Raw genomic sequence first — 14,507 nt, forward strand, 5'->3', positions numbered from 1 at the left:
GCTTTTTTTTCTTTAATCTCTGATCCTTTGTATCTATAAACACTTTGCCCAGAAAAATACAGAAACCTACATATTGCACTAGAACAAAATGCAATCCAATGTCAAATGTGGGGGGCGGGGGGGGGAGGGATAAGGAGGGCGGGAAAGGAAGTAGGCTGCCAGACTGTCAGAGGTTTCCCAAGCACAGCTTACCCTCATGCCATATGGCACGGTCTGCCTCTCTTGGCTGCTCAAATGGGCAGCTAAGTCTGCACAGCCCATCTGGTTGTTTGTCACTCGCCTCCAGACTCCTCCCTGAACTCTCAGTATCACCCGTTCCCCTTTATCACTGAGTCCCCTGTCTGCCTAGTTGTCTCGCTGGCTTTTCACTCCATATGAGGGTCCTTCCTTCCACCTCTTTCTCTCACCAACCTTTAGCTTAGGAACGTAGCTTAGAAACTCAAGTGAGAGGACCTGATCACTTTCCAATGGATAACGCAGAAAAGAACTTATTGAATAAATGTCAATGCTTATTCTCATCAGCTTAGAAATCTTGCCACATTTTTCTTTCCTGTTTAAAACGGAGAAAGAATTGATGGCGTCTAAAATCAGTAGCTTACACAAATGGCGATTGATCATTACCAAGTGACAGAAGTCGCAGAGTTATTGCGGCCCTCCCATCCCTTAAAGGCCGGGTGGGGCTGGAGAGAGAGAAGTGGGAGATGAGGAAAGGGATCAGGGCCGTTAAAAGAAAATAAGAGAACGTTTTGTTTCTGAAAATGGAAAGACCCTAAGCTCCCAGAACCCGCTTCTTCGCCCGCCAACCCCTGTGCCTCCTGCCGCCACTGCAGCCCTCGGCGCCGGGCCCAGTCACAGGCCCGCCACTGCTCGCGGCAAAGCTTGGCGCTCCGGTGCGCGCCTCGGCGGCGCAGTGCGGCCCCGGGAGCCGGGAGGCGGAGGCGGGGAAGCCCTCGGCGCTGACGTCACGACGCGCTGCCAATGAAAAGCCGCGGAGGGGGATTCCCGCTCTAGGTGCCGCCCCGCCGGCTTTTTAAACCGGACCCTGGGGAACGCTGTGCAGGAGCGGTGGGAGGAGTCGGGGGGAGATGCAGATAGAGTGTGAAATGTAATTAATAATCCTGGGGGACGAGGCTCTAGGGTTTTGACGATTCCGCATCACGACTGGCTCAGACCTGAGAAGAAAAGCAGAGGCGGTGGAGGAGAGGCCAAAGCCCAGGTAGGAGATGGAGTGGAAACTGGCGCGCCTCTCCCGGCGGAGGATCCGGACCGAGGAAGAGATGGTGTGGGTGAGTCGGGACCCTTTCCTCTGTCAGCCCAGCTCTCTGCCGGGGCTGCTTGCCCCAGGCGCAGACTGTCATACCAGTTTAGGAACTCTGTACCCTCGTCTTAACAATCCTATTTTTGACAATCCTAAACCAGAGATAGACTGCTCTTAATTTCGAGTTGTGTAGTCTAGTTGCTAAAACAAACAACAAACAAGTGAATGTAGTTTGACAAGCACAGGATCTAGAAAAACTCCACACCTGACATTATGTAATCTTCCTAAATAGTCTCTCTCAATATGTTATCTGTGTTTTCAAAGGAGAATATCATGCGGGTGCTCGCCAAAGACATGAGGCAGAAAAGTCAAGGTTCCCCCGAGGTGAGTGTTCAGTGCTTTTCTTGTTCGCTATCTTAACGCTGATGTTGAATATCTTCATTTTTGCTAACAGAGGTATTTGTTGGAAGTGTGGGCTGGTCTGAATATATGAGAATAAAAAAATCAATCTCTGTCACTTCAGTATCTAATTAAATAGGAAATTAAATTTAACTGAAGAGTTTGTACAAATAATGGCACTCCTTTGTAGATGAATGGTGCTTTCTAGTTTTTGCTTCAACAGCAAAAGGTAAAGCTTGGATGTGTCGGGTAGGCAGTGCATTGCTAGCTGGCTGTTGTAATTTCACTTTAACAGTTGCTGGTTGCACTCCCCTCTGTCGCGTTCAGAAGCGTGCCTCCAAAGAAATGGAGATAGTGCCATCTTGTGGACAGCGGGGAGAAAGGACATAACCCCCGGTTTTAGTTTAGCAAATGTAGTACTTTTTCTCCTTGAAAGACCAAACCCAAAAGTCTTTATTTTCTCTTCTAATCAGTATAAGAATAAACACATTTTAATTATTTTTTCTAACAGAAATCATAGATTCTAAATCTGTTATGATCACCATTTACCATGATCCTCTCTTGATTAAATAGTTCATTGTCCTTTAACTTTTACTCACAGGTTTGTTCAAATCCATCACCATTTCTATAGAGTTTTCTGCGTATTCTATAAATTTTTCTTTGTTCAAGTGATGACACTCTAAAGTGAACACATAACTTCACTTTTAGAACTCAATGACTGATGTCATTTATAGTGGGAGAAAACGAATGACATTTTAAGTGCTTTAATTCCTTTAATACTTTAATATTAACTTTCCCAGCCCCAAACATCATTGTCTCATGATCAGTTTAGGTGTTATCTTGATTTCTAGGCATTTTACTGCCTAATATTGACAACTGGTCTTTTGGTCAGTAAACAGAGGCAATTTGAAAAGCTTTAGTTAAGTAATTAAAAAATTTATGTGATTTATGTGAACCAGCTTGATGAAAGTATTTCAAAATGTAGATGAAAACACTACACTGTACCCCATGTTTGCATTAATGTATACAGCTATCATTTAATAAAAAAAAGATAACATGGGTCAAATTATCCTAATATAAATATAAATAAACTAAGATAATTACAAAAAAAATTATGTGTACTATAATAACATATTGTCATTATCCAAGCTTTTAATCTAGAAAACCAAAGTGTAAATATTCTGAGAGGCTCTTTTTAAGTTTTTTTTAAAACTTTCAAGTTTTTGGCTAGATTCAAGAAAATGTTGATTTTATTTCTTATACTTTTGGAGTAAGAAGTTTTGCCTGTACATTTTCCTTAATGTGACTATTAAGATTAAAGTTCTGCCACGGTGCGTCATATTACAAATTTAGTGTGACTGACTTCATGAGGCCTGAAAATCGGCAAGGATCCGAATCAGGTAGGCAGTGTATTGTTAGCTGGCTGCTTTGCATCGAGTCCGCAGCCATAACTACCCTGCCACTTGCTTCTGGATAAATTCTTCTTGTTAATGAAATACACTGGTTACCTGTGTGTGATGGGTTGGCAGTGTATTGTTAGCTGGTTGAATATGTGAATGGCATCAGCTAACATGCAACTGCTATCTTATTGCATATACAATCAACATCAAAGTGTAACTAAATCTGTAATTTGTGTGTGTGTGTTTGCTATGAAGCAGTGCACTGTTTACCATAAGTTATTCTTGATGTTTAGTTTTTCAACTATAAGCTTTTTAATGGTAAAGAAAGTACTACGATTAATTGCCTAAAAATTTTTAAGTAGTATTTTTGGAGTCTTAGGTAGACAGTGGTAAAGTATATGTGAACATTAGCATATACATTTTTAAATATAAGATTTAGAATATAGTGATAATTTAGAGTGGAGAGCCTCAAATTCCCCAAATTTTCAACTAAATGTTTGGGCCACTGGTTTCTTAATGTAGCATTAGAATAGATCTCTATAAGTCATGACCATGCGTATATCCATACCAGCGGAAGGGAGACTTGAGGTAATTTTTCAGATCATTCCATCAACTAAAAAACTTTCACTTGAAATATCAAGAAATTGGGGATTTTTTTTTGGTGGGGGATGGGTTAAATTGTTTGGAAGATTAGTCTCAGTTCTTCACTTCATCTTCTGTAGAATCACAGGCTCATAAAATGTTTGGAAAAGAGCCTGAGTTCTAACTTGTGAAGTGGGAAGAACTGACTCTACAGTGTGATTGAAACATTTTCTCTTTCCTTCGGAGGCCATTGACCTCTGGAGCAGCATCTGCTCTGTTCTGGCTCCCAGGCATGTAGCGTGCTCATGGGGACATCTGCAGCCAGTTATTGGAACTGACTTTGGTGGTCTGGTCCATTAGTTGTTACACTGTTGTTACACTCTAAATGAGATACGAGAAATGGATCACTCTCTCTGCTCTATTAGGTTATAAGTTATTAGTAAAATAATTTTTATGCTTATTTTATTTAAATTTAAACGTATTTCCAGAACATAGGTTAAATAGATACCTGTATTTTGATGCTCATGCATTTTGCTACTTTCCAATCTCATCCTTTTTTGGTTGTTGCCCAGGTATTATTTCATTTTCAGGACCTTTGTGCCTAAGTATACCTTCCATGTAAATATTGTTTTCATCTTTTTTTAAAGGTTAAATTTCAACATGTCATTTTATATAGAGTCACTGACCTGTCAATAAAAATAAAACCTATTAAATTTAGAAGGCTTGGCCCTTGTGTTTTAATTTTTTAAAATCACAGAGCAAGATACAAACATACACATTTGTACTCAATAAGCTGAATAGATATTTAAAGCTGTTCTTTAGTTATATATTATTGAGATGATGAGAAAAGAGGGAAGGAATAGAATGAAATAAAAACAAAGAGATCAATGGGTAAAGGGGAAAATTAAGATATAAATCTAGAAAGAAAATATTCCCATAGAAGGGAGAGGGAAAGAAAGGGATACACACTGGGAAGTCATGGAGCAAGGACAGGGAAGGGATTGAAAAAAAGACAAGGTGATGGTCAGGGCTGTGGCTCACACCTGCAATCTCAGCACTCCTGGAAGCCAAGGTAGGATGATCACTTGAGCCCTGGAGTTCAAGACCAGTCTGGGCAACACAGTGAGACCCCTGTCTCTACAAAAAATAGAAAAATTAGCCAGGTTTAGTGACATGCACCAGCTACTTGGGAGGCTGAGGCCAGAGGATCACATGAATTCACAAGTTTGAGGTTGCAGTGAGCTTTGATAATGCCTGTGCACTCCAGCCCTGGCAACAGAGCAAGAACCTGAAAAAAATAAAATACAGAAAGAGAAGAGAAGGGAGGCTCTGCAGGTTGCAAAGAATCTTCTCTCTTGGGGCAGGTTCACTGGCGCTGGGAATGTAGCTACTTCCCATCACTGCCCTCTGGAATGGCTCCCTAATCCCTGCTCCTTTCTGCTCTCTACTCTCCTCCGCCAAGAGACTGTGCCACTCTGCCAGGTGCAGCCTTACCAGTTCAGCTGCAGAAGAGAAGGGTGGTTAGGAGTGTGATGGATTAGTTTCCAGGAGTAACAGTTCCTGGAACCTTATTTCATGGGAAAGATGAAATCAAGTTGAGAAATATGGACAGAGCGATCCTGTATCAGCTCCACCCAAGCATGTCATTTTTCTTTCGAAGAAACACCATGAATTAACATATTTTGTATTTCTTCTTGAATTTATTCCCTCCTTCATTTCTTCCTTTCATCCATCTATCCATTTTCCTACTTGAGACTTGAGATTATCTGCAGACAATCTAGTTAGGTCACATTAGGCAGAATGCTATTAGCAGCTTTTCATAATTCAGAAACTGCATATACTTCCACATTTTTACATAACCTGTCAGACAATATAATAAAAGGGAAGAATATATGTGCTATGTTTTTGCTCTAGATTTTTTTCTGATTAAGTCTAATTTTTAAGAATTTTGGTGCACTGGAACCAGCTTACATTGCTTTGTGAGTAATAATTATTAAATTTTCTAGAAAACTCGCAGGCTGGTATGTAAACCACTGGAAAACTGAAATCGGCCATATGGGAGCATTTGCATGGACACTGGCGGGTGCTGGACTTCCAGGATTCCTCTTCTAGAGTCTGTTAAAACATTTGCCAGCTACCATTACGTATATGCTACATATCCTATAATTATTAAGAGTTATAAATTTTTATATATGTGCATACTATAGATACACTATAATTATTAAACATTTTCAAAAGTGAAGTACAACTCCTAGGGTATATTTCAGGCAAATTCATGTTTTTCCAATCTCCGGCATTCTCTGTTGTTACACCTGCTATGGATGATCAAGTTAGAGGTATTCTTCCCCACCACCCACCAAAGGAAACTTAAGCAAACCTCGAATCGGTGGATTCACTACCACCATTGACTATCAGGGAATACATCTGATTTTGCCTTCTTTTGTTGTGGACAGTGTCTCCATAACCCTTTTATGTGATGCCTGACATTTTTCAGTTATACTCCAGACTTCAGGCATCCTGTAGCAGTCTATGTCCCAGACTTTTTGATGTAGAGACAAGACTCCAGGAAGATTTAACTTCTCTGCACCACGTGTTTTGTCTGCATTCCTATGAGACAGTTGAGTTAGGGGAAGCAGCACACGAGCAGACGGCCTCACTTCCTTTTTCTGCACACAGAGCCGAAGTGTTATGGAACCCTGAATGGGCACACGAATTTCATTTCTTTCAAGGCAATGTATGTGACCCACTTTCAAATCCCCACCTGCCTGCTCTGCCAGCTCAAAAGGCAAGGGAGGGAGGCAAGCACCAGCTGTTGTATGACTGCAGGTTAAACAAGTCAACCGGGGCTGGAAATACATAAGCGAAGAAGCCCGATTTGTGTGGCTTTGGAGGAAACTAGTGACAGGCAGGATGTCCACGTGTGTCACTTTCACCAGGATGATGCTGGTCCCAGTGCAGCTCCGTTATCATCCACCTGGCAGTGGGGAGTCTTAATTGCCTGTGGGGTGCTGGCACCTGTACTCTGCTCACACCCCTAATGTTGGCACAGAAAAGCACCCCAGCAGTACCATGCACTGGTTAAGGCTTCACAGAGGTTGTAAGTAGGGGCATATGGCAAGAGTGCTCTGGAAGCAACACTTGGAGGGGCTGCCCTGAAAAACATTTTGCCTACAGGCTCAGAATTGCTAATAGGCCTTTGGGCAAAATAGCAAAGGACAGAAGCTTATTAGGTGGCTTCTGTTTCTCTGCCAGCAGTCCAGGTTAATGCTGATTTCTTTCCTGATCGCTTAAAACACCTTGGTGAGTATGTTCATTGACGTTTAGAGTTGGAACAGGCTTTTTGTTCTGTATTAAATTTACAGGTGAGGAATCTGCAGTTAAAGTGGTTAAGTGACTTGCTCAAAGGCCCTCCACTGGTGAGGGGTAGAAGCAGCTTTGCTGACACACTGATCTAGCATTCTTGAGGCTATGCCTGTATCCTCTTGCCTTTGATGGAAACGCCACGTCCACCAAATATCTTACTAAATACATTCATAGTTAGGTGGTTAGATATGTGCTTTGAAGCAGAAGATGCTTTAGGAAATGTTTTTAGTTTCTCGAAGAACTTCGGTCCCAACACTTATATAGGACTATATATGGAGGTAGAATGGCTGAATTGACCATAAAAACATATCACTTTGTCCTTTGGGAGTCAAGTGATAGGCTATTTAAGTCTTCTTTCTTAGCCAAATTTTACATGACCATATTTTCATTATTTTTTTCGACCTGTCTTTCTATTTAAATTTTTTATAAAATGAATATATATTTCATAGAGCAGGAATTAAATGAACCTTCACCAATTTGGCAAATGGCTTTGTTAGTTAATAATTAAAAGGCTGACAAACTATAAAAGTCATGACTTTGAGAGAAAAAGTATATTATGAATCTCCCAAAAGGTTCAGTGATTGCTGATCCACATTTTAGGACTGTGTGATCATAATCAATCTCCTTTTTAAAATTAGAGTTTTTTTTTTTTTTTTGAGACGGGGCCTCAAGCTATCCCCCTGGGTAGAGTGCCATGGCATCACGCTCACAGCAACCTCCAACTCCTGGGCTCAAGCGAGTCTCCTGCCTCAGCCTCCGAAGTAGCTGGGACTACAGGTGCCCGCCACAACACCTGGCCATTTTTTGGTTGCAGCCATCATTGTTGTTTGGTGGACCCGGGCTGGGGATTCGAACCCGCCACCTTAGGTGTATGTGGCTGGCGCCTTAGCCACTTGAGCCACAGGCGCCGAGCCTAAAATTAGAGTTTTGACTGGAGTTGATTTTTACTGTTTTAGCCAGCAGAATATGAAGCATTGAATTCTTTCCAAATCTAGCCTGAATATATATAAGCAACCAAAATCAAGCTGCAAAATGAAGTTAAATGATCATATATGTGTGTTCTTTTTCCTAAACTTGAGATTTTCACTAAAAAATTAAGATGAACTCAACTGTTATCATCCTAATTCTGCAATTTGAGTTGCTTCTAAAGAATAATGGGGAGAGAAATATTGAAAATAATGAAAGCTTTTTCAGATGCTATGATACTTTGTAGATGACTATTTGGTCATATGTAGTAAAACACACTAGGAACTTGTACTTAACTCCAAACTATACACAATACTGCACATAGAACAAATATAAGGAGATTCAAATTTATGTCTAGAAATTTTACATTTTTCCAATATTTATTTTGTGTTTATTACATCAACATGTTCATTTGCAGTTAATTACTGTTAAAATTTCAGTTACACACCATGTTTTTGAATCCAACAGTGGTCTAGTGTGTTTGCTTTTCCACAAGTACAATCCTAGAAAATGTCAAGTTGAACAATATGATACTGAAGCACATTGATCACTGGGTATTCTGAAACTTTTATATATTTCATTTTGATTCTTTGGCTACTCTTTATTTTTCTTTGGGTCACATCTTTACCCTGGGGACATTCATTACTGCTGACCAGCAAGATAACACATAAAAAGTCATCCTTCATTGCCACCGCTGATTGTCAGGGTGTTAAAACGAGATCACACCCTCATGCAGACCTTTCTACTCTAGTGCTATAGAATGGCTCAAGGGCATTTTCATAGATCCTCCTTCTTTTTTATGATCATTTGTCTAACCAGAGCTGCTATGTCAGGCCTGATGGCTTCAATGGGCTCCTCCGGCCTCCAGAACTTCACAACTTGACCCTCAGGGTTGACCAGATATTTCCAAAAATTCCACCTTGGTTCCTTCTTTGAAGAATCTAAAATATCCAGAACATATTTTCATGAGCACAATTTTATGGTTTGTTAAGATTTTTAGTTCTGTTTGTATCTGCATAAGTACTAACTTTAGTATGACCTCACCGTCATAATGTGGAAAACAAAAGAAAATGAAGCAAAGTATCCAAACAAAGCACAATTCAAGGACTGAGTAAGCAGATTTCAATGTATGTGATGACTTCACCCATGAGGCTACTGATGTAGAATGGTGAAATGAAACAATGCCATTTACTTTAGATTTGTTGATCTGAATAATAAAAATTGTACCTGACACCAGCTCAAAAGCTTTCAGTTTCTTAAATTTTTTTTTTTTTTTTGAGACAGAGCCTCAAGCTGTCCCACTGGGTAGAGTGCCGTGGCATCACAGCTCACAGCAACCTCCAACTCCTGGGCTCAAGCGAATCTCCTGCCTCTGCCTCCCGAGTAGCTGGGACCACAGGCACCCGCCACAATGCCCGGCTATTTTTTGGTTGCAGCCGTCATTGTTGTTTGGCGGGCCCAGGCTGGATTTGAACTACCTTAAGTGTATGTGGCTGATGCCTTAGCCACTTGAGCCACAGGTGCTGAGCCTGTTTCTTAAAATTTTTAAAGACAAAATAATGTCCTGAAGGACCTTGGTAATGGAAACATGTGGATTATTTTTCACATTAAATACATCAACATTTTTAGTATTGTTACATATTATATAGCTGCAAATGGTAAGGAATGATTCTAAAGAATCATCTTATTTTGAGAAATTATGATGTCTTTCTGATAAATCTTTATGCAGAAATGATCTTTTCTCTATATCACTCTGGATTTATGTTTGTGTTATTGACTAATATCTGAAAAATATAATTATAACTAAAATCTATTAAGTGCTTATTAGGTGCCTAATAATGTATGTTCAGTGCTTTAAATAGATCCTCTCATTTAATCTTTACAGCAACTCTATGAGATGGGTATTATTTTAATCTCTATTTTGCAGATGGAGAAAGGGAGGCCTAGGCTCAGGTTCACATGGTCAATGAACAGCCAGACTCTCTTACTCTGGAGCTTGCACTCTCAACCTGTAGGCTCTCTTATCCTCCCCATCTAGGTTCAGTGAAACCTTAAATCACAATTACTTGTTAGATTACACAGAGTAAGTGGGGTTTCAGAAGCTTTTTTAGTGATAAAGGGAATAACCTATGAGCTATTGTGCCCAAGTATCTTATCTAGCTGCTATAGTTGAGGGATGATTAGTTCAAGGGCATGTGCCATTATGGCTTTTTTTTCTGCAGTGTCTCCCAAGAACAAAAGGAATAAAGACCTCACTGTGGTTGCTATGGTGCTGGTGTTAGGTATTACATCAGTTTTCCCTAGAAATTAAATGTAACGTTTTTACAAGAGTCTGATTTCACAACTACATGAAATATTATAGACTAGATCATCACTATTTGGTTGGTTGTTGGTTTAGAAGCTTGATTGCCTAAGGTCATGGTTTTGTTAATACTCAAATTATCTATCGTGAAAATATGTCTGAAGATGTTTATCAAAATAAGTTAGGGGAGAGAACATTAGCTCAATGGCATAGAGTAAGCAGTGTATAAGTATTTTTATGATTAACACACTTAATCCTCCAAACAATCTTAGGAGGTGGGTACTTTTGACAGTCTCAGTTTACAAATGCGGAAACAGGCACAGAGAAGTTAAGCGAAGTGCCTGAAGCCACACAGCAAAAGCAATAGTTTGCTTTTGAACCCAGAGAGTCTGAGGCGAAAGCCTATGTTGTCACTGTGCCACACACCTTTCATGCTAACTGACTTGGCCATCATTAAATAGATTTCTGTAGCTAGCTGAATTGTAGAGGCAGCCTATCACTACTGTCTTCTGAAAAAATCTGGTCACAAATTGGTTTGAATTTTAGCAAAAATCTGATAAACTGAGACATTCATCCTTGAAGATGAATTCCCAGTTAAAAAAGGCAATATAAAATTAACCACAAAGAAATGTTTAATAATGCACCTCTATTCACAAGAAATGTGCAGCTTTAATCATGGGGAGGGACGTTACCTAAATGCTAGTTAATGAGATGCCCATAGAGATGTTTTGTGAAAATAGTCATGGCTACACTTTGAGTAACTTCAAGGAGAAAGTCAAAAGGAATAAAATACATTGGAGCTAGAATTCTCCATGTAAGAGACTACAACATTGATTTCAGGGAAGCATAACTTCTAGAAAGTCACAAATGGTGAGATTCAGGCTCTTCTAATAGTTTTATGAAGCTTTCCCAATCCAACATTTCAAATGAAATAGGAAGTTATTTTCTGGGTATATTTGTTGAAAAATAAAAAAAACAATTAAAAAACATTATACTGGCGAGGCAAGGTAGATATTTACCAACAAGAAATCTAAATGCAGGTTCTGCGTCAGATCCTAGGATCTTAATCTTGTGGAAGATGGGGAATGTTACTCCGTAGTTTTTTCTTGCCAAAGATTCTACTTCTTTGCTGGGGCGGGGCTCCGATTCTCCAAACTGATTGCAGGGAAAAGCCAACACGCTGAAGTGCGATGGTCCAAACTCTCTGTGCAGTTCCTTCAGGGCTAAGTAATTTCTGTCTGTGAGCTGGCAGTCACTAGCCACGTTTACGACTAGCGAAACCTCCCGGAAAAAGAAAAAAACCCAACCGGAAAGTGAAGCAAAAGATTGAAAAAAAAAAAAAATCCTGCAAGTCGTTAAAATCTTAAACCATTTGGGGGAAATATAACTTCTGATGGTTATTTTATATTTTCAGATATATTCACTTTTATTGAAAACCATAACCCGGATGCATTTCAAGCAGACCCTGAAACAGTGCTGCCATTAAACAACCCTTAGGTACTCATGCCCCCAAAGTCTGCTTTTAAACAAAAGATAATAGTAAAAGGTACCTTAGGATCACTGGTAGTAGAATGCTTTCAAGGGTTAGATTGTAGAATGTCACCATATTTACATTACCAACTATTTTCTAAGCAATTTAAAGTATGAATTTAGCATAGACGTTAAATCATTTTAAAGAAAACAAGATAATCAGACTATCACAAGTAGATGAACTACCAGAACTTTGATGACTCAAGTGATGTACTAATAACGTTACTTTGAAGACTAAATTATAACGTATGATCCTGTCACAGTGAAAAATTGATTCCCCTAAGAGACTAAGCTGAGACATGGAAAAACAAGGAAAACAAAAAGCGAGAGATAAACTTACTTTGCCTTTAAACTTTTCCAGAGACACGGGCCTTCCTTTTGCATCTTTCACTTCAAAGGTATAAAAGCTGTTGATTTTAGGCTTTAGGAATTTTAGTTGTAAAAGAAACAGCGTTCCTGTGCATAGCACCATCGACAGCAAAACTGCAAGTACCTTTGCTTTGGGCCCGGAACACTTTGATGGGTAAACTGTAAGAGGCTCCATTTTGGATGATTCTGGAGGGAAGTCTCAGCAGGCTGGAATTCAAGGAGGAGCTGAAACTTGAAACCAGCCGAGTTTAGTGGAAAGCCAGGCAGGACAGATTAGCTCCTTTCACTACTAAAACATCGAAAAATCCTTCTCAGAAAGAGAATGGCGTGAAACTCCCGAATGAAATATGACGCTCTACAGAATTGTAATGTATTAGTAATGTAATTAAATTTTTACTAAAATCAGGACATTTTTGGTAGCTAATGCTCCCGGCATAGAAAATATTTTGCCAGAAGATGGTGCTCTTGTAACTTGAAAGCTATGAAGTGCTCACTTCCTTGGTAAGCATCCCATTTAATCACTGAGCAACTGGTTTCGTGTAGAGGGTTGAGTATCATACCCAGGAAAGGTTTCGAATGTAGATTAAATGTAACCTATTAATATGATGTATGACCTGAAGGAATTTAGTATTATATGTGTGGATTAAATATGCTGGATGAGTTCAAGGAATGGTGGTTCTGATGGTGGAATGAGCAGGGAGATATCTGAAAAAGCTATTTACTCTGACTTCATACGGCAATCACATGCCAGGCAAATACAGTAAAAATAAATAGACGTGAATATGATAAAAATAAATAGGCTAAAAACCATGAAGGTGTTAAAAGTCCCTCCTCCATTATAAAGCAAACTATAGTGTTTTTCAAATTTTTGATCATGACTTCAGGTAAGAAATGTACTTTACAACGTAACTGGGTTATACACATGCAACTGAGATGTTTCATGAAATAGCACTTGTCCTTTGAACTATGATGCATTTCATTGCATATTTGTTTATTATTTCAGATTAATATGATGGTACAAACACTTAGGTTACAATATTTGCATTTATTTTTTTTCTTTTGAGACAGGGTCTCACCATGTTACCCTTAGTAGAGTGCTGTGGCATCACAGCTCCTGGCAACCTCAAACTCTTGGGCTTAAGCAATTGTCTGGCTTCAGCCTCCCAAGTAGGCACCCACCACAATGCCCAGCTTTTTTTTTTTTTTTTTTGTGGTTGTCATTGTTGTTTTAGCTGACCCGGGTGGGGTTCACACCTGCCAGCCTTGGTATATGTGGCCAGTGCCCCACCCACTGAGCTCTGGGTGCTGCCAATATTTGCATTTATTAGGTAAAGTTCCTTTTGTAGTTGTGTTCTGCTCTCAGGTGTGCCATATACCCTTACATTGTGCCCATTATATGGGAGCACACCAATGCCCCTCTGTTCCCATATATACCCTTTCAAGCCCCAAACCTACCAAGAAAATGATTTCATTCACCAAGGAGCTGCAACGTGTAGCTGGCAAAATGTTGAACTCTATAACAAAGTAGCAATATGACAGTTAAATATGGTAATTCTAACAAAATCCAAAACAAAAACCCCCAAACCGACCTCATATTCTAACTGCTTTATTTTCATTTATTTATTTTTTTGCAGTTTTTGGCTGGGGCTGGGTTTGAACCCGCCAACTCCAGCCTACGGGACCAGCACCCTACCCTTTTGAGCCACAGGCACGGCCCCTCTAATTAATTAATTTTTTAATCTCTTATTTTTTTCCACTGGCTGTTGCCTGCTACAGGAGGCCTCACTCTGCTGTTGCTCAAGGTCATGAATTTTAGGGATAGGTATGGGAAGGCAGTTGAGGGCCATATCCTCAAATCCATGGTCCCTTTAGTCACTTTGGAATCTGCCCTGTTTAGGACACAAGAAAGTTCTGGATTAAGCTGCTTTGTTGATGGTGTGTTTCCGGAGTGGAGCGGGGACTGAGCGGAGAAGTTTGTGCCCCTCCCATTGCTGCAGATTGTGGAGTTTTGGAAGATGGGCTGGGGGAGCGGGGCTGCCCTGCCTTCTGGTGCCTGCTGTGTGGTGTGTGCATGGGGGAAGTCAAGCCAGCCCACTGCTCAGGCATGTAAAACCTGAGAGAGAAATACTTACTCCCACTGTCCTGACCCAATACAAATAGATGAAACAGAAAAAATGACTGTGCAGAAAAATACCCTTTTATTTTTTATTTTTATTTTTATTTTTATTTTTTTTTGAGACAGAGCCTCAAGCCATCCCCCTGGGTAGAGTGCCATGGCATCATGCTCACAGCAACCTCCAACTCCTGGCTCAAGCGAGTCTCCTGCCTCAGCCTCCCA

General features: G+C 40.1%; 2 protein-coding genes across 3 annotated transcripts in view; one reads left to right on the forward strand and one right to left on the reverse strand.

Annotated features, from left to right (window-relative positions):
• The first annotated feature begins 1,223 nt into the window (after positions 1-1,223).
• The window catches only part of CDC20B (cell division cycle 20B), a 61,893-nt gene continuing 48,609 nt past the window's right edge, over positions 1,224-14,507 (forward strand). The window contains exon 1 of the mRNA XM_012811440.1: positions 1,224-1,286. Within this exon, the coding sequence (XP_012666894.1) occupies positions 1,224-1,286 (63 nt within the window). The remainder of the gene's footprint in view (positions 1,287-14,507) is intronic.
• On the reverse strand, positions 8,332-12,385 carry GPX8 (glutathione peroxidase 8 (putative)). 2 transcript variants are annotated; one of them, XM_003782771.3, is made up of 3 exons: positions 12,141-12,385; positions 11,290-11,551; positions 8,332-8,909 (listed from the first exon to the last, which is right to left on the reverse strand). In XM_003782771.3, exons 1-3 carry the CDS (start codon positions 12,342-12,344, stop codon positions 8,746-8,748), a joined length of 630 nt encoding a protein of 209 aa, XP_003782819.1. In that variant the 5' UTR covers positions 12,345-12,385; the 3' UTR covers positions 8,332-8,745. The 2 variants fall into 2 exon arrangements, with proteins under 2 accessions (XP_003782819.1, XP_012666906.1); XM_012811452.2 differs by lacking the exon at positions 11,290-11,551 and having other exon boundaries at positions 8,841-8,909; positions 12,141-12,344.

The sequence above is a fragment of the Otolemur garnettii genome, unplaced genomic scaffold, assembly GCF_000181295.1.
Source record: "Otolemur garnettii isolate 467f Iridium unplaced genomic scaffold, OtoGar3 scaffold00005, whole genome shotgun sequence".
Classification (NCBI taxonomy): Eukaryota; Metazoa; Chordata; class Mammalia; order Primates; family Galagidae; genus Otolemur; species Otolemur garnettii.